Genomic DNA, 19,503 nt, shown 5'->3' with positions numbered 1-19,503 from the left:
TTGATTTTTCTGATAGGTATTCTACTGCAGACTCCAAGTGTTAGACAAAGCTACAGGTAGTTTTCAATACATTTCCTGCTATTATTCTATCACTAATAGAATCATAATACAATTAATTTTAAAAATATATTTTTTCACCTGTTGGCTAGATTCATTAATCTTTTTTTTCAAGATCTTTAATTCTAAAGCAAAAAGTAGTTGTTGATTCTGTTGACATATTGAGTAGCCTATTTTGTGAAAGTTCAAGCATAATTTATTGGAGAGAATCAGCGCAGTGCTTACACTTTCAGGATTGTCTTTCAAGTGAGCATTTAACAAAACATATCCCAAGGCAAGCTCATCTGATCACGTTTTATGCATGGTTTTCAGAGAGTGAAAATCACTCCCCAGGGGTATTTTGAGTAATTAGAAGACAGACATAGTGATAGAAAATAGTTGTGAGCTACTATTCTAGCGTTATAATCACTATGTGTCTGGGATGTACCCTTGGCACATTTGGCTTTTTTTTTTTTTTTTTAAGATTCTATTTTTAAGTAATCTCTGCACAGAAGGTGGGGCTCAAATCCACAACCCTAAGATCAAGGGTTGCATGCTCCTCTGACTGAGCCAGTCAGGCACCCTGACATCTGGCATATTTTTAAGGAGCTCTGAGACCATATAGATGTCAGGAAGACCTTTCATTAATTCGTTCATTTTTACGTGTGTATGTACATACAATCCACTCAGTTTTTACCTTGCTTTTCTAACACTCCATAGAATTGGTTTGTTATGGACCTTGTAAAAACAGTTTGCGGCTTTTTTTTTTTTTTAAGGTTTTATTTATTTATTTGAGGGAGAATGAGTGAGAGAGAGCATGAGAGAGGAGAAGGTCAGAGGGAGAAGCAGACTCCTCAAGGAACTAGGAGTCAGATACGGGACTCGATCCTGAAAGTCCGGGATCATGACCTGAGCTGAAGACAGTTGCTCAACCAACTGAGCCACCCAGGCACCACCAGTTTACGGCTTTAAAAAAAGAAGTTATTTATTCTGATTTGCATTAAAAAAAAAAAAAACAAAAAACCTGCTTCATTTCAAGTTTCTTTTCCTGGAGTTGATCGTTAGATTTATCCCTGTGGTAACTTTTGGAGAAATGTTATAATTCGCTGTCTTACCTGGGTTTTCTTTTCTAAGCAGGCCCATTTCCCTAACTCACAATCTTAGCACTCACTCTTGGGGCACCCCAGGAAAAGCTTTAACACCGCCCACTTGGGGCGGCTACGAATCACAGGCTACTGCAAAGTTGATGGACGGGACGGTACTGAGTCAAGGCTCGCCACTGTCATAGCTGGACACTGACGATTGGTTGTGGGGGGACGGCGCGGAACCAATGGGAGCGGCTCCCCGGGAAAGTCCGTGGAGCGCGCGGGAAAGAGACCAATATAAACTGTGGCGGGAGATTTGTTTTTCAGGTCCTTGTGCAGTTAAACACCCGCGTTTGGGAAGTCAGTTGATTGCTCTCGTCTCCTCGAGTTTGACCATGGTGCGGACGAAAGCGGACAGTGCCCCAGGCTCCTACAGAAAAGGTGAGGTAGTTGAGCACAGCAGTGGAGGGCAGGGGGCCAGGGCTCTCCACCGCCCTCTGAGCCAGGCTAGTCCAGCCATTCTGGAAGCTGCGGCCTGGCCCCTTTACCAGGAGGAAGGAGCAGCGCGGACAGGAGAGGGTTGTCCTGCTGTTCTGGATCTCGGGGCTCTTCTCTCCAAGCCGCGGGGTCTGGGACTGTGGTGAAAACGCGGCTCTGTGACTCGTGTCGGAAACTTAACTGCCGTGTTTTGAATGCTCTCCTTTGCCTCTCCGCAGTGGTCGCCTCGCGAGCCCCCAGGAAAGTGCTTGGTTCCTCCACTTCTGCCACTAATTCCACATCGCCTTCGTCAAGGAAAGGTAAAAAGCGCCCCTCCGACTCCTGGAGGAACTTTGTCAAAGGGGATCAGGCCTTGCACCACAGTTCTCCGGACCTGCAAGCCTCCTGACCCACCGTGGAATTTATTTTCCTGAGATCCTCACACTCAAATTTCTTCCCTGCCTTCTGATGTAATGAGGGGACCTAGGCCTCTCGTTCGGTTGGGGTAAATAAAGGTGGGGGTCGCAAGGAAAAGAATCTCCAACCTGGGGGTTAGGGACAGACACGGTTTATCTTCAAACCTATTTTTCCTTTCTAGTTTAGCATTTTTATTTTTAATATTGGCTAATGGCTTTTTCCTGCAAGAGGCTATTTAAGCTCCCCTTCACTGGATTAAGAATTAGGACTACAGTTGACAGTGCTGATCGGGTTGTCTTAGTATAAAGTGTTTGTTTTTATTTCTGCATTTTTTCTTTTGTTATTGTTTATTTTTTGGCATGGTGTCTGTATGTGTGTGTTATCCCAACTACTGCAGCTCCTTGCTTTTGGGACATTAGGAGGGAAAACTTGGCCCATGAAAGAGCTTCACACTGCTCCTTCTGTGCAAGGAGAGATTGAGGAAATACCATGCCATCTGGTGCCTCATTTCTCTCCTAGGAAGTTAGGAAGATTAATTCCACAAGGCCTAATTAAGAACATACAGGGGAGCACTGTGAAGAACTTCATGGGTTCTTAAGTTAACTTAAACTTCCCCCTGTTCTAAATATTTCATTAGAAAATATTAACTAATTCTCTTTAGATAAAAAGGAGCTGTAGGTCAAAATTTTGAAAGATGATGAATTTATTGAGAATATTCTATACTCTATACCACTAAATTATGATCAGGGCCACATCTCATTGTCTGGTGCACTGTTGAATCACCAAAGCCAACTGAATAGGCCCTCAATGAACATATGTTGGCCAAATGCACCTCTTAAGGCACTTTACAGATCTCTATTTTTTTTTAAGTAAGCTCTACGCCCAAGAGGGGCTTGAACCAAGGACCCTAAGATCAAGAGTCTCATTCTCTACACTGTGAGTCAGCCAGGTACCCTTGGAAATCTCTTTTGGGTTTTTTTTGTTTTGTTTTTTTTTTTGGTTTGGTTTGGTTTTTAAGATTTTATTTTTAAGTAATCTATGCACCCAACATGGGGCTCAAAATCACAACCCTGAGATCAAAAGCATGCTTCATCAACTAAGCCAGGCAGGCGCCCACAGATCTCTATTTTTAATCAACTGTATGAAGTTAGTAATAACTTCAATCTAAATGATGAGGACATTTAAGCTCAGGTTACGTACTTTGCTAAAAGTCACACAATTAAATCAGCAGAGCCGTGTTTGAATTTTTTTTTAAAAAGATTTTTATTTATTTATTTGAGCAAGAGACAGGGCACCATCAGGAGGCGGGGCAAAGGGAAAGGGACAAGGACCCTGAGATCATGACCTGAGCCAAAGTCAGACCCTTAACCAACTGCAACCCAGGCACTCTGAGCTGGGTTTGAATTCTATACCGAGCTATATAGGTTGCTGCCAATTACTTTCCAAGTAGTCAAAGAGTTCTTATATGTGTCCTTTTGGAAAATTATGAACCAAAGTATCACTATTATTTATTTGTTTTTTGAATATTTATTTATTTTAGAGACATTGAGGTGGGAGGGTCAGAGGCAGAGAGAAATTTCAAAGTGAACTCCACTGCTGAGTGCAACCAGACCTGGCTCAAATCTCACAAATCTGAGACCACAACCTGAGCCAAAACTAAGAATCAGATCTTTAACCAGACTGCTCCACCCAGGGGCCGCAGATCACTATTTTTAAAAAGTCACTTGTACTTTTAAAAAAGATTTAAAAACTTGAGAAGTGGGCGCCTGGGTATCTCTGTTGGTTACGCCTCTGCCTTTGGCTCAGGTCATGATCCCAGGGTTCTGGGATGGAGCCCCGCATCAGGCTCCCTGCTCAGTGGAGGAGTCTGCTTCTCCCTCTGTCCCGTCCCTACTCGGGCTTGTTGTCTCTCTCTCTCAGAAATAAAATCTTGAAAAAATAAATAAAAAATAAAAACTTCAGAGAGTATATATTTATATATATGGAAGCAACTTTATAACAGAGTTTGTGACAAATGTGTTTAAAGGGAAAGATATATGTAGTGGCTCAGTAATTTGCTCATCTTCGTATACTAATCATTACTTCATAAAGAGGCAGAAATTTTTCCTTTATATTACTGTTTTAAAATGAAAAAAAAAATCAGAAATTGGGGCACCTGGTTGGCTCAGTTGGTAAAACATGCAACTCTTGATCTCAGGGCCATAAGTTTAAGCCCCACATTGGGTGTAGAACTTACCTTAAAAAAAAAATCAAGGGGTGCCTGGGTGGCTCAGTGGGTTAAAGCCTCTGCTTTTGGCTCAGGTCATGATCCCAGGGTCTTGGTATCAAGCCCCGCATCGGTCTCTCTGCTCAGTGGAGGAGTCTGCTTCCCTTCCCCTCTCTCTCTGCCTGCCTCTCTGCCTACTTGTGATCTCTGTCTGTCAAATAAATAAATAAATAAATAATCTTTTTAAAAAAAATCAAGAATTGGATTTACCTTATGAACTCTATGAACTGAAAAGGAGCCAAGGGCTTTGAAAAGTGTAACCTATTTTTGTGGAAACTTTCACATTGCTGTATATTTGTTTTGCCTTTCACAGGTGTTTTAATTAATAAGTAAAATTTTGGCCATTTATTCTACATCTCATATTAGGAAAAAATGTCAAAGCTTAGTATGACAATACATAAGACTATTTGAATAGCTCTGCTTGTGGATAAATTATGAAAAATATTTTCCAGTTGTAAAAATTCTGTTAATTTTATTTTCCTAGGACAAAGGATAATTTTAACAAAATATTATTATATATTGTATTAATAATATTAATTATATTAATAATAATGTAAAATATAATATTGACTGAATACAGCTTTATCACCTCACATTTTCTAATTATTTTAAGACGGATATAATACCACTTAATACCCTGTAGATTTAATGTTAAAGAATTGCTTCCTTTTAAGATGTGCAGTTGTATCCTTAGTTCTTATTTAGTTCCACCTGTTTATATTTTATAGTTGAAAATAAGTATGCAGGAGGGAATCCAGTTTGCGTGCGCCCAACTCCCAAGTGGCAAAAAGGAATCGGAGAATTCTTCAGCCTGTCTCCTAAAGATTCTGAAAAAGAGAATCGGATTCCTGAAGAGGCAGGAAGCAGTGGCTTAGGAAAAGCAAAAAGAAAGTAAGTTTTTATATTCTGGAGTATAAAGAAAATATTTATATTCTTGAAAATAAAACACAAGGGGATATTGAGTAACTTTAAAGTTTCTCCTTGAACAGATAAGAAAACACAAACCAGGATTTTTTTAAAACTTGTACTACTCTTGGGGCACCTGGGTGGCTCAGTGGGTTAAGCCTCTGCCTTCAGCTCAGGTCATGATCTCAGGGTCCTGGGATTAAGTCCCACATTGGGCTCTCTCCTCAGCGGGAGCCTGCTTCCTCCTCTCTCTCTGCCTTCCTCTCTGCGTACTCATGATCTCTCTTGTCAAATAAATAAATTAAATCTTTAAAAAAAAAACAAACAAAAAACTTGTACTACTCTTTTTCTAAGTTACTCCCAAATTTCAAACATCAGTGAAAAGTATCATTTTTACTCATTTCAGTCACTTAAGTATTATTTTACTCATTTCAGTCACTCAAAGAGGATCAGCTCCCAATCAGATGCTACGTACTAAGGGCTATGTTATTAACCACGAACTTCCTGTCTTTATTCTCTCATTTTTACTGTCTATTTTCTATACTTTTTTTTTCTTTCAAAAAAGCAATTCTTTTAAAAATATTTTATTTATTTATTTGACAGAGATTACAACTAGGGAAAGAGGCAGGTAGAGAGAGAGGAAGGGAAGCAGGCTCTCCGCTGAGCAGAGAGCCCAATGCGGGGCTCAATCCCAGGACCCTGGGATCATTACCTGAGCCGAAGGCAGAGGCTTTAACTCACTGAGCCACCCAGGTGCCCCTCAAAAAAGCAATTTCTATGTTGGTTTATCCAGCATCAATTCTACTAAATCAACTCCTCAAAAAATACTAGTTCAACCTCCATAAGTAATAAATAACCAATGTAGAAAAGTTACAAAATGGGGTGGCTCAGTGAGTTAAGCTTCAGCCTTCCGCTCAGTTCATGATCCCAAGGTCCTGAGAATAAGTCCTGTGTCAGGCTCCCTCCTCAGTGGGGAGCGTACTTCTCCTTCTCCCTATGTTGTTCCTCCTGCTTGTGCTCTCTCACTCGCTCTGTTAAATAAATAAAATCTTTTTTTTTAAAGATTTTATTTATTTATTTGACAGAGATAGTGAGAAAGGGAACACAAACAGGGGGGAGTGGGAGAAGGAGAAGCAGCCTTCCCTGCTGAGCAGGGATCCCAACACAGGGCTCGATCCCTGGACCCGGAATCATGACCTGGGCCAAAGGCAGCCGCTTAACGACTGAGCCACCAAGGCACCCCAATAAATAAAATCTTAAAAAAAAAAAAAGAAGATAATTAAATCTTGCTTTTTAAAAAGTTTTAATGTCAGAAATATGCTGATGATAAATATTAAGCAAAAATTCTGCATATAGAACTATAGTTATTATAGTGTAAAAACATGTAAACAGACCAAATATCAATAGTGATTATCTCTGGGTAAAAACCTCTCTTCATATTCATTTTGTGCTCCCAACTTTCAACAACATACTTCTAAGAATCAGGAAAAAAATAATGCCACTTGGGAAAAAAAGGGAAAGAAAATAGACGTATAAGTAATAGGATCCAGGCTCTCTATAAACAATTTTGAAGAATTGTGTTTCAAAAACAAATTATATGACTGGAGGTATGGGGGAATGGTGAGCATGGGCGGACAGATGGTGCCATGTCACTGTCATTATGACGCCCCCTGGTTGAAGACCCTGCTAGCTACTTCTCTTGCATGAGCCAGGAGCCTATGATGCAACAGCACACCAAACAGCAAGTCTGACCCAAGCCACAGTGACCAACATAGGCAAGGGGATGGTGGCCAGGCTCAGTCTGTGACTGCTACTTCTGGCACTGCTCTCATCCACACAGTTTTATTCACACAGTCCTTTACCAGCACACTGGGTCCTCTGTTTGAACCCACAGTGTCTACTGTGCCCTGTAGTCAGTAGCCATTCTCCTTGTGTTCTTACTTGCCCTTCTGTATTTCTACTGTTAAACAGATCCAGGCCAAAATAACATCTGTTCACTAACGCATATTCTAAAGTTCAATCCATATGGTAACTAGAAGTCCAATGGGACAAGGAAAACACAGTCTTCATCAGATCTAATAATTCCACTCTTTATTTTACTAACACAGAAACTGTGAGAGTTCCCAGTTGGACTGACTTAGAGAGCATCTGAACGATTTGACTAGGTAACAAATGCCAATATTAAATCTCCTGGAGTTTCACATACAAGACTGAAGAGAGACCTTGAAAATTAATGATATGATTAAATGTAGTTTAAGAAATATGAACACTTAAAACTCTACCTTGATAATAAGAATAATTTCACCTTGATCTAGAGAAAAGGGATAAGCTGTGGAATGGAAATTGGGTTTTTACATTGATTCATTAAATTTAGAAGGCCATAAAATGATTAGGTAATAGAAAAAGCTTCCAGGATTCTATTTATATGTACATTGGAAGGAGCCACCAGGTGTTATTGTAAATCCTCTGTTTATTATTTCAGCAGTACTATTTTAATGCTGATATACTCCACATAAAATTTTACATTGTTAAGTTTTCATAGTTCTCTTGGGAACTCTTTCCTCTGGAGCTTTGGGGTTGACATTGCACGTGACTTTATGTAGTAACTGACATGTTCCAGGGCGGTGATGTTTTATTGGCATCTACTACAAATCTAAGCATGAGTAATTTTTTTTTAAAGATTTTATTTATTTATTTGACATACAGAGATCACAAGTAGGCAGAGAGGCTGGCAGAGAGAGGGGAGAGGGAGAAGCAGGCTCCCTGCTGAGCAGAGAGCCCAGATGCGGGGCTTGATCCTAGGACTCTGGGATCGTGACCTGAGCTGAAGGCAGAGACTTTAACACATTGAGCCACCCAGGCGTCTCAGCATGAGTAATTTTTGCATATACACTTAAAAGTCAAATGACAGGTATTTCCTATCACACATTCCCATCTAGTAAGAATGGCAGATTCACTTAGTTAACTTGGATCACTTAATTTCATTCCAGAGATAAGAAGTGCTTTGACTTCAACCGTCTTAAAATACTGCATCTATTTCTGCATTTGTTAAATAATTTTTTTTAAAGATTTTATTTATTTATCTGACAGACAGAGATCACAAGTAAGCAAAGAGGCAGGCAGAGAGAGAGAGGTGGAAGCAGGCTCCCTGCAGAGGATCACGACCTGAGCCGAAGTCAGAGGCTTTAACCCACTGAGCCACCCAGGCGCCCCATGTTAAATAATTTTTACAACTTAAAAATTGCTCTGTTTTGAAGGCGTATTTGACAAATACTGAAATTACAAAGATATGAAGGAGGCAAAAATAATATATATTACATATTTGGAGAAGTGAAGACAGGAGACTTGCCTGTATATATATATTTGTAATTTTATATAGACATTTGTGTATATATATATATATATATATATGAAAGATTTTATTTATTTGAGAGAGAGAGAGCATGAGTGTGGGGAGGAGCAGAGAGAGAGGGACAAGCCGACTCTGTGCTGAGTGCAGAGCCCGATGTGGGGTTTGATCCCAAGACCCTGAGATCATGACCTGAGCTGAAATCAAAAGTTGAATGCTTACCTGACTGAACACCCAGGTTCCTGGAGACTTGCCTATATTAAATTCACAACTCTTTTGTGCTCTCTCTGTGAATACATTAAAAAAAAATAACTTTATGAGTCAGAATAGCTACATTTGGAACACTTTCTGTATCAGTATTTTTAGATAGTTAGAACCTTGTCCTAAATCTAGGTGTACTTGATTCTGGAAAGTAAAACTTTTACAACTGCCTTGATGTACAGAAAACTTTCTAGAAATAGACACTTTATGAAATTTTTGGTTCACATGTTCACACACTGAAGCTTACGTGTTACAGTATCCAATATGGCCACAGTAGACTTAATAATTCTTAAACCATTTGCCATCTTTAGAAACCTATAGGGGAGCAATCAGACCCAACAGATCTCAAGCTATGAGGGATCTCTGGGAATGAACATTCCCTTTGTTTCATATCTGAACACTGTACATCTGTTTGGGGTTGTACAGTGTGTTTGGAATTGATTCCCATTGAACACAAACTAAATAAAAATAAATGGCTGAAAGAGCAATTAAAACAAAGTATTTGGATATAGAAAAGGATTCTTATGTATATAAAATTTTAAGAATTCAGTACTGTTCTAAGATCATTTAATAAATGTTTGTTGAGGGTGCCTGGATGGCTCAGGTCATGATCTCAGGGTCCTGGGATCGAGTCCCGCATTGGACTCTCTGCTCAGTGGGGAGCCTGCTTCCTCCTCTCTCTCTCTCTCTGCCTGCCTCTCTGCCTACTTGTGATCTCCCTCTGTCAAATAAATAAATAAAATCTTTAAAAAAAAAAAAGTTTGTTGAGTGCCTACCATCCATGTTACAAGATATTTAAGTTTTTTGTTTGTTTGTTTGTTTGTTTTTAGAAATCTTTCCACCCAATGTGGGGTTTGAACTCAGAACCCCAAGATGAAGTCACATGCTCTTCTGATGAGCCAGCTAGGCATCCCTGTTATGAGATATCTAAAAGAAATGTTAAACTCTAGAGCAGTAACTAAATTTTAGACTTTGTTGCTATGTCACTGTTACGATTTCTGCTTCCAATAAAAATCAACAATGAATGGGATACATTTTTAGATAGAGCCTTTTAATAGATTTGCTTTCATGATTCTGTAAGTTTCTTCTAGTTCCAGGTCACTGTCTGGCATCATTCTTCCTTGTTCTTTCTCATTCTAATATGATAGGCTAATAGTCAGTATTAGCTCTAGAATATACTACAGCCCTCTTGAATTATTTGTGACTTCCACTAAGGAAACAAAATATTTGGCAATATTGCCAAATATGGCTATACCATTGACCATTATTGATCATCGTAACAATAAAATATATATTACAGGCTTTCAATTATATGGAGAAAGATTACACGTATATATTCATAAAGGACTTTGATCCACAGTATACTAAAATTTGTGACATAAAACTAGGTAATAACGGTTTATACTATTCCTTTAGACCCCTTTTTAATTTTTTTTATTTTTATTTATTTATTTATTTATTTATTTGATAGAGATCACAAGTAGGCAGAGAGGCAGGCAGAGAGGAGGAAGCAGGCTCCCCACAGAGCAGAGAGCCCGATGCGGGGCTCGATCCCAGGACCCCGAGATCATGACCCGAGCCGAAGGCAGCGGCTTAACCCACTGAGCCACCCAGGCGCCCCTAGACCCCTTTTTTAGATTTGTCTTTGTTTAGGAGAGTTGTAATTACCTCTTTATTGATAGTAAATCAATAGCCTTATTTTTGATAGAGTTAATTAATAGATTATCAGAAGGACTTCTGCTATAAACTCTCTAATTTATAACCTGAAACATGGCTACTCCTAAAGCTTTATTTTTCTCACAAAGGCAGGGTAAACTCCCTTTAGTTGCATGGGGGTAGGGTGGAGTCAGAATCAAGAAAGACTACCTGTGTAAAACCTTGAATAGAGCTATGATACATAAATTACAGCAGGTCCTTGCAAAAAAGGAAGCTTGGCTCATGATAGTGTTCATTTGTTAATTTGATTTAACTTCCAGGAAAATACAATGAAGTCCTCTTGGTAATCTAATAGTAGGTAAGTCAATGAATTTTAAAAATATTTTAAAATTTTTTAAATTTTAAAAATATTTTAAAAATTTAAAAAATATTTTATTATTTATTTATTTAAACAGTTTTTTTTAAAGATTCTATTTATTTATTAGAGAGAGCATGCACACATGATAGTGAGAGAGAGAGAGAGAGCAAGAGCAGGGGGAGAAAGAAGCAGACTCTATGTTGAGCAGAGAGCTCAACATGGGGTTTCATCCCAGGACCCTGGGATCATGACCTGAGCAGATGCTTCACTGACTGAGCCACCCAGGTGCCCTGAAAACTGCTTATTTTAGAATACATTTCACAGATATTCAGCAGCTCTAAAAAAAATTCTGATTTATGGTTAAGTTTTTCATAGACTTTTCTCTATAAAAAGTGTAATGAATACAAAATGGCTCTGGGCTAATGTAAATTATTTTTCAAAAGCTACAACTACCTTTTACCAATTTAACCAATTTTGAGATTTTTTTCCAATTAGGTAATATGTTTATATGGTTCAAAAAGACATACAGTCAAATATGGCAACTTGCTTTGTTTTCTCTGTTCACATGGATTGGTTGATTGTTTTGTTTTTTATTATCACAAAGTTATTTTTTTTCCCTTAAGATTTTATTTATTTATTTGTAAGGAGGGGTGTGGGGAAAGCAGGAGTTGGGGAGTGGCAGGCTGAGGGAAAAGCAGGCTGAGGGAGCAGACTTCCTGCTGAGCAAGGAGCCAGATGTGGGACTTGATCCTAGACCCTGGGATCATGATCATGAACTGGGCTGAAGGCAGAAGCTTAACTGACTGAGCCACCCAGGCATCTCTATTATCATGATGTTCTTGCTGAAGGATTATACTCTTTATCAATTCACTTACTTGAAAGAAGATGATATAGAAATAGAGATTCCCTTTTTAATAAGAATGGCAACATATCCTAAAGGAGAAACACTGATATGACAAATTAACAGGCAAAATAGTTAAAAGATTTTGTTGTTCTAGTAGTTGGGATTTGTAGGTGTTTGTCAACTAATGGAGTTTAATTTTCTCTCATTTCTATTCACTTGACCAGACACATTGCACTATTAATGGTCATGATTTATATAGGTTGATAACACTTTTTTTTAGTCGATACTCCAATGACTATTGAAGTTCTCTATTCTTTCCACAGAGCATGTCCTTTGCCACCTGATCACTCAGATGACGAAAAAGAATAGAACTTTCTTAATTCATCCTTGACTAATGTCTCCTGTTTATTATTCTAGGATGTAAATGCATAAATGTATTTGTTCCAATTAGCTTTGTTGAATAGGCATTTAATTTAAAAAATGAGGCTTATATACAGTTACTCCAAAGCAAGTGATTATGATATTGGAGAATTTGTAAGATTAATTATGATTACTTAGTATTCAGTAAACTGCAATATTTCATTTCTTTTACCTGTTGTTATTAAGCTTCTTGTTCTTGCTAAAAATTAATCATTCTGTGGTGTTCTAATTACGAATCTGTGTTTGAGATTGTAATCTTTGTACTGCTGCCATTTTTATTGGCATTTGATAATTGGAATGGTGCCATATTTTTTTTCTTTTATTTGCCTTAACAAGCAGAGTTAGGTTTTTGCACATTAAAAAAATTCAGTATTAATTAAACTGAACCTATACCCTTTTCAAGAAAGAGGGCCAAAGATGCAATGTTGAAAAAATTTGGACAGCTATGTATCTTCTCCGTCAGGGCAATTTGGCCTGAGGGTTTAAACAGTTGATAAAGCTTCTAACAACAACAAAACAGCTAAAATACTAGCATAGAATTACACAGGAATATTTCATAGACTACACTAAAAGAGAGAAATTTTCCAAGAATATGCATTTAATTCAGTATCATAAAATATTACCCTTTGGGCCTGTAATTTTAAAGTTGGAAATCAATAAAACATGAAAGGCAACATACCATAAATCCAGATATCTGTCTAGAGTCCTTAAAGCTACCATTATACATTTTAAGATAACCAGGGGTATAATTGAAGGGGAGGATATAATATAACTTAGTAACTGATATTCTTACTTTCTCATCACATTTTTTGCTCCCTGACCTCCTGTTGTCAAAATTAACCATGTTTTAACAAGTATGTTTTGCTGAACTTTGTTTTTAATAAATGAACACTTATTTTCACAATAGACTGTCTATTTGTGTGCTTCCTGAGATTATGTCCTACTATTTTTATTTTTTTCTTACAAATACAAATCAGTGAAAAAAATACCAATCAGTGCATTAATCTGATTTTATCAGGTTTTTAAAAAATTATTTATTTATTTGACAGACAGAGATCACAAGTAGGCAGAGAGGCAGACAGAGAGAGAGGAAGGGAAACAGGCTCTCTGCCAAGCAGAAAGCCCAATGTGGGGCTCGATCCCAGGACCCTGGGATCATGACCTGAGCCGAAGGCAGAGGCTTTAACCCACTAAGCCACCCAGGTGCCCCTTTTTTTATCAGTTTTTAAACTAGTTCTGATGATTGTAGATTATATTTTTTGCTTTGTCTTTTAGAGATGGATTTTTTTTTTTTTTTAAGATTCTATCTATTCATTTGACAGAGAGAGACAGGGAGGGAATGGAGTTGGAGAGAGAGAAGCAGGCCCCCTGCAGATGCAGAATGAGCCCCAACACAGGGCTCATTCCCAGAACCCTGGGGTCATGATCTGAGCGGAAGGCAGAACTACTACTGAGCCACCCAGGTGCCCCTTGGGTATTAAACAGAATGTTACTGAATTGAGAGCCGAGTTTTTATCCTAAGTACTTCCTTAATAATTAGGCTTTGTATTAAGGATTAGCTCAAGGAACTCTATTAAAGTGTTGTGTGTTTTTTTTAAAGACTTTATTTATTTGACACAGAGAGAGAGACAGTGAGAGAGGGAATACAAGTAGGGGGAGTGGAAGAGGGAGAAGCAGGCTCCCAGCTGAGCAGGGAGCCCAATGCAGGGCTCAATCCCAGGATGCTGGGATCACAACCCGAGCTGAAGGCATCCACTTAACCAACTGAGCCACCCAGGAATCCTTAAAGTAAAGTTTTGGTGGATCTGAAACCTGATTTGCTATTTTTCATAGATGGAAAGAGAAACATTATGGTGACGTGTCCAGTGAAGTCTGAGTCTGATATGTAATTGTTTCTAAAAATGTTGACTTTAAGAACCTACAGTCTTTCCAAATATACAACATATGATGACTCCCTGTTTCTCCTGAACACTGGATCAAAAGTAAAATTTATATATTAAGAAGATAATTAAACTTGTTTCTAATTTTGTACCCTTCACAAAATTAACCTGGTTTTCCTCTTTGAATGGACTATTCAAATTAATACTAATATTAAATTTAAAAATAACAAGATTAACAATATTAAATATTTTTAAAATTTTAAATAAAATAAAAACAATATTAAAATAAATATTAAATTCCTGGCCAATGAATAAAACTTTTCTGGAATTTTTGAACATTATGGGGATCATATGTATTTTATGTTTACCTAGATTCACAAAGGAAGAATTATACTATATTTTTATTTTATTTTTTAAAATATTTGTTTATTTGAGAGAGAGCGAGAGAGAGAACAAGCGTGGTAGGGGAAGGAGAAGCAGACTCCACTGAGCAGGGATCCCCATGTGGGCCTTAATCCGAGGACTCGAGGATCATGACCTGAGCTGAAGGCAGAAGCTTAACTCCCTGAGCCACCCAGGCACCCTGGAAGAGCAATACTATCATGAAAGTTGTACAGTGTGCTTGCTCAAGGAATGCTTATCATTTTTTTTTAAAGCAGAAAATGAAACCTAAATTAACTGCACCTTTCCATATGTATATATGTGCTGCTTACAGTTTTCACTGTACTTACAACGTGTCGTGGTAATTCACTTTTGGAAAAACTGGAGGTTCAGCTGGACCTTGATCCAACCAACATTGTTATAATGGTTCTTTTTACCTTTGAGGATGGCATATGGGGGTGGGAAAGATTTTCACTGAATCAAAACCTCACTGAACAAGAAGTCTTCTTGCCCAACTCAAGCCAATTACAGCTGTTCATTAGGTGAACTATTTTATTAACTGGCAACTCTAACTGAAAAATGTTCAGAATTAAAACTTTGAATTTCTCTAACTGCCCTCCTTCTATTCTTGGTTTTGTATTTGAAATAACTCTTAACAAGTTATTCCTTCCACATTACAACCTTCATGTATTTCAAGATAGCTGCTACATCCTAAGGCTTCTCTTCCTAGGGCTAAACATTCTATAGTTTATTTCACATGTATCCTTTTTTTTTTTTTTTTTTTTTTTTACTTTCACATGTATCCTAAGTGAGTTTCTCTAAGTCCTTTGTGTTAGGAACTGTGGGTTTTGCGTTGTATATTGCTTAGGCATTTAAGTGGCAAATTTGGCTACATGTCTTCCCCAGCTGATCCCAAGTAGTCACTAATGATAGGCTCAAGTTTTGTTATCTTTTTTTAATAGATTTTATTTATTTATATGACACAGAGAGAGATCATAAGTAGGCCGGGGGGGGGGAAGCAGGCTCCCTGCTGAACAGAGAGCCAAATGTGGGGTTCGATCCCAGGACCCTGAGACCATGCCTGGGCCAAAGGTAGAGGCTTAACCCACTGAGCCACGCAGGTGCCCCTAGTTTTGTTATCTTTTATACTTGGAGATGCCAGTGGAACTCTAAGTATATCTGAATATTAATTACTCAGGAATATTTAAATATTATTGAGAAACAGTATTGGGTTTTATTGTTTTTAAAAGTTATTTACTTATTTTTATTTTCTTTTTATTTATTATTTATATTTTAAAATTTTATTTATTTATTTGACCGAGAGAGATCACAAGTAGGCAGAAAGGCAGGCAGAGACAGAGGCGGAATCAGGCTCCCTGCTGAGCAGAGAGCCCGATGCAGGGCTTAATCCCAGGACCCTGAGATCATGACCCGAGTAGAAGGCAGGGGCTTTACCCGCTAAGCCACCCAGGCACCCTATTTACTTGTTTTTAAAGTGATCTCTACATTAATGTGGGGCTCTAACTCATGACCCCGAGATCAAGAGTCACATGTTCTGACTGAGCCAGCCAGGTGCCCTAGGTTTTTAAAAAATAAACATTAGATACCCTGATTTTCTTAAATGATTAAAAGAGACGATTAAAAAAAGTGAAAAAAAAATTTGAAGAGATTGGCAAAAAGGCTGGAGGTCCAGTATTCATTTACAGGATGAAGGGTGCTTACTATACTGACCTTGAAGGCCATTTGAGATCTGGCCAGGTTCTGAAAGCACTGTCTTAATTATGGTTCATATTAAGAATATGGATTCCTCTAGTACTGCTCACAAAATCCTAAAAATGTAGTTAAACCCACATAGCTAGTTTCAGATGTGGATTTTGCTGTACAACTTTAGAGATCTCCAAGCAATGAGTATACTGAAAATGATAGAGTAATAGGGCACCTGGGTGCTTCAATCAGTTAGGCATCTCTTGGTTTCAGCTTGGTCATGATCTCATGGGTTGTGGGATTCAGCCCCATGTCAGACTCCCTACTGCTTAAAGATTTTTTTTCTCTCTCTCTGCTCCTCCCCCCCCTCACATGTGCTCTCTCTCTCATAAATAAATCTTTTTTTTTAAAGATTTTTATTTATTTATTGGAGAGAAAGCAAGCACAAGCAGGAAGAGGGCCAGAGGAAGAGGGAGCAACAGACTCACTGGTGAGCAGGGTGCCTGTTTCAAGATAGGAATGTTCAAGATATGTTCCAGAACCCTGGAACCATGACCTGAGCATAAGGCAGACACTTAATCAACCAAGCCACCTAGGTGCCCCTCATAAATAAATAAATCTTTCTTTTAAAAAAGAAAATGATAGGGCGCCTGGGTGGCTCAGTGGGTTAAGCCACTGCCTTCGGCTCAGGTCATGATCTCAGGGTCCTGGGATTGAGTCCTGCATTGCGCTCTCTGCTCAGCGGGGAGCCTGCTTCCCTTCCTCTCTCTCTGCCTGCCTCTTGCCTACTTGTGATCTCTCCTGTCAAATAAATAAATAAAATCTTAAAAAAAAAAAGAAAAGAAAATGATTGAACTGTATGTCATATGACCATTTAGTAGTTGAGCCAGTCATACAACTGTAAAAAAGCAATTGAGTAACTAAAAAAAAAAAAAAAGACAAAAACCACAAAACCGCAAAACTATACTAAGAGAAGATTTAAATGGATGCTTTTATAACTTCTATTACCTCAGGCAATTGGAAAAATGAATGATGCACAGGAACCTGTATTTCTATATTGGCTACTACCACGTTTAATCTTAACAATTAATTGTGGGACCCCTGGGTGTCTCAGTTGGTTAAGGGTCTGCCTTCAGCTCACGTCATGATTCTGGGGTCCTGGGATTGAGTCCCACATCTGGCTCCTTTCTTAGTGGGGGAGCCTGTTTCTCCCTCTGCCTCCGCCCCTTCCCCCTGCTTATGCTTGCTCTCTCTGACAAATAAAATCTTTAAAAAAATCTTAACAAGGGGGGTGGGAGGTTGGGGTACCAGGTGGTGGGTATTACAGAGGGCACAGCTTGCATGGAGCACTGGGTGTGGTGAAAAAATAATGAATACTGTTTTTCTGAAAATAAATAAATTGAAAAAAAAAGAAAAAAATCTTAACAATTAATTTTACCCAATTAAATATTTATTTATATAGAATACATTTACCGTATCACTTTTTAAGATTTTTAGTGACATCTAAGTCCACTGTAGTTTAGATAAGTCATTATTCATTGAACTCATAGTTTTATTTTTCTAATTTAAAAATTTTTGATTCTGTTGACAATTGAAATAATATCCTCTATTTTGTCATGGTAACAGGTTTATTACTTGTGACCTATTGCCAGGTGGGTTTGTTTGTTTATTTAAGTAATCCCTACACCCAACTTGGGGCTGGAACTTGCATGCTTTACTGACCGAGCCAGCCAGGCACCCCTTTAAAAGAACTATTAATTAGTGGATGTATTAAAATTCCATTTGAAAGTTTTTATGTGCATACTCTCACACGTATGCATGTCCATGGCAAGAGTTGAAATGTTTTAGACTAATTAAATTGCTACTGACATTTGAATTTCAAGTGATTTCCTACAGGTTTTGCTAAACTGTCTAGGATGAATCAATTTAATGCTGTTCTATGTGTACAGGAAACCAACAGTCCTGCTCTTTCTTTTAAGTTACCAAAGCTCATTTCCTCTGCCCCAGATGAGGTGGACAACAGTCCAATATTGATGACTAAGAAGCTATCATGACCAGTAAAATCAGAGCCAGCAATTGCATGTACATTCACAGATATCGAATAGAGAACAGATTCAGCAGCTACTCGTTTTACTGCTTTTAAACATATTCAAGATAAGAAAGTCCAGCCAAGATTTTTTACTAATTTTTTTCTGATTTCCCAGTTACATTTTTCTGAATGTTTAACTGCCCTAATGTATGGGTCATTTTTCTAAAGAGAGGATTAATTATATTGGGTTTTATCATAGCCAGTAGTTTCCCCAATAACTTCAAAATTCAGATCACCCCGACAGAAGAGTAAATGAGGTCTCACAACATTTTTCTTGTCCACAGTGTTGATATGAAAGTTTATTCTGAGTGGAGGATTAAATGTTGTCTTTCCCTAGCTTGATTACCTATTTCTTTTGGATCAAAATAGCTCTACTCGACTTACAGCCAATCCTGTTTTTCCCTTCCATTTAAGCTAGGCTATTTCTAGATTGTACATAAATGCGTAATCCTCACAAAAGATAAGATAGGTGAAGACAAAACTTTTCTCACCGTTCGGTTTCAGAGGCTGTCACAGGTGAATGAAGTCCATGAAAAAGCTTTCGTAACATTGAAGATTTTTTAAACCCAGCTGAAACATAACTGAAAATCCACAAGAGGGAGATGCTTGCTAAGTCACCAGAAGAAAACTCCCACGAGGGACCAGAGAGAGCCTTAGGAGGAGTCAATGGGTTGGCCTGGACTGAGGTTGGGAGGGAGCAGGTGTACGTAGTGCCTGGGGGCTGAGGGGGGACTACAGTTGACGGGAAAAGCAAGCTGGGCTCCGCGTCTCTGACGGCGAAGAGTGTTTCCCTTCTAAGACCACGGGGGAAAGGTAAGAGGGTGTTTCCAAAAAGGTAGCCCCTCAGAGCTACCTCCTGGTAGTCTCAGAAGAAATGGGGTTGGTTGTCTTTGAAGGCACTTCCGCTTAGCAACCCCACGCGGTTGCTAGGGAGGGGCAGTAGTGGGGATGACCCGGAAGTGGTGGTGTCCCTTTCTCTTTGCCTGCTTTAAGTTTGTCCTATCAGGAGCGCCGGGGTGCTCTGCGCCGGGCCGAGGGTGGGGCCAGCGCTAGTGGTTCCGGCTCGGCTCTTACAGCCCCTCGGCTCCTCGCTTTCCCCCTCCCCTCCCTCACCTCTCCTCCCTCCCGCTACTGGGAAAAAGAGAAGCCACCACTGCGGGTGGCTGGAGAAGCACTCGGCGGCTCCGGTAGGGTACCGCGCCCGCCCAATCTGAGCCTCGGAGCACTGCCGGACCAGGTACTCACTCCGGCTTCGACGGAGTCCGGGAGGCTGGAACCTGAGAGTGTGTGTGTCTGTAGGGACTGGTCGGGGGGCCCTTCTCCGGGTTGGGGAGGGGGCCGCGGAGATCCTGGGTGGGGCGCAGGCCGGCGTGT

General features: G+C 39.1%; 3 protein-coding genes across 10 annotated transcripts in view; 2 read left to right on the top strand and 1 right to left on the bottom strand.

Annotated features, from left to right (window-relative positions):
- The window catches only part of TRIP4 (thyroid hormone receptor interactor 4), an 89,607-nt gene extending 70,913 nt beyond the window's left edge, over positions 1-18,694 (bottom strand). Inside the window, exon 1 of the mRNA XM_044232447.1 lies at positions 18,621-18,694. Within this exon, the coding sequence (XP_044088382.1) occupies positions 18,621-18,679 (59 nt within the window). The 5' untranslated portion in view covers positions 18,680-18,694. The remainder of the gene's footprint in view (positions 1-18,620) is intronic.
- On the top strand, positions 1,406-12,979 carry PCLAF (PCNA clamp associated factor). Of its 2 annotated transcripts, XM_044232453.1 has the most exons (5): positions 1,406-1,562; positions 1,838-1,918; positions 5,010-5,172; positions 10,774-10,811; positions 11,979-12,979. In XM_044232453.1, exons 1-4 carry the CDS (start codon positions 1,517-1,519, stop codon positions 10,784-10,786), a joined length of 303 nt encoding a protein of 100 aa, XP_044088388.1. In that variant the 5' UTR covers positions 1,406-1,516; the 3' UTR covers positions 10,787-10,811; positions 11,979-12,979. The 2 variants fall into 2 exon arrangements, with proteins under 2 accessions (XP_044088388.1, XP_044088387.1); XM_044232452.1 differs by lacking the exon at positions 10,774-10,811.
- Positions 18,695-19,196: 502 nt separating the features above from the next.
- CSNK1G1 (casein kinase 1 gamma 1) overlaps positions 19,197-19,503 on the top strand; it is a 198,099-nt gene continuing 197,792 nt past the window's right edge. For 4 of the 7 annotated variants that reach the window (XM_044231308.1, XM_044231304.1, XM_044231310.1 and 1 more), the window contains exon 1: positions 19,198-19,366. The gene's annotated coding sequence lies outside the window, so the exon portion shown is untranslated. Of the gene's footprint in view, positions 19,415-19,503 lie in introns of all 7 variants that reach the window. The other 3 variants (XM_044231309.1, XM_044231307.1, XM_044231305.1) reach the window with 2 other exon arrangements.

Source organism: Neovison vison, chromosome 13, assembly GCF_020171115.1.
Source record: "Neovison vison isolate M4711 chromosome 13, ASM_NN_V1, whole genome shotgun sequence".
Classification (NCBI taxonomy): domain Eukaryota; kingdom Metazoa; phylum Chordata; class Mammalia; order Carnivora; family Mustelidae; genus Neogale; species Neogale vison.
This window is presented reverse-complemented; position numbering and strand designations above follow the sequence as displayed.

Bases quoted from the DNA above. Each gene is read 5' to 3' on its own strand.
- PCLAF (XM_044232452.1), top strand. From the start codon at position 1,517: ATGGTGCGGACGAAAGCGGACAGTGCCCCAGGCTCCTACAGAAAAG. The intron at 1,563-1,837 runs GTGAGGTAGTTG...GCCTCTCCGCAG, and splicing joins CCCAGGCTCCTACAGAAAAG to TGGTCGCCTCGCGAGCCCCC. The intron at 5,173-11,978 runs GTAAGTTTTTAT...TTCTTTCCACAG, and splicing joins TTAGGAAAAGCAAAAAGAAA to AGCATGTCCTTTGCCACCTG.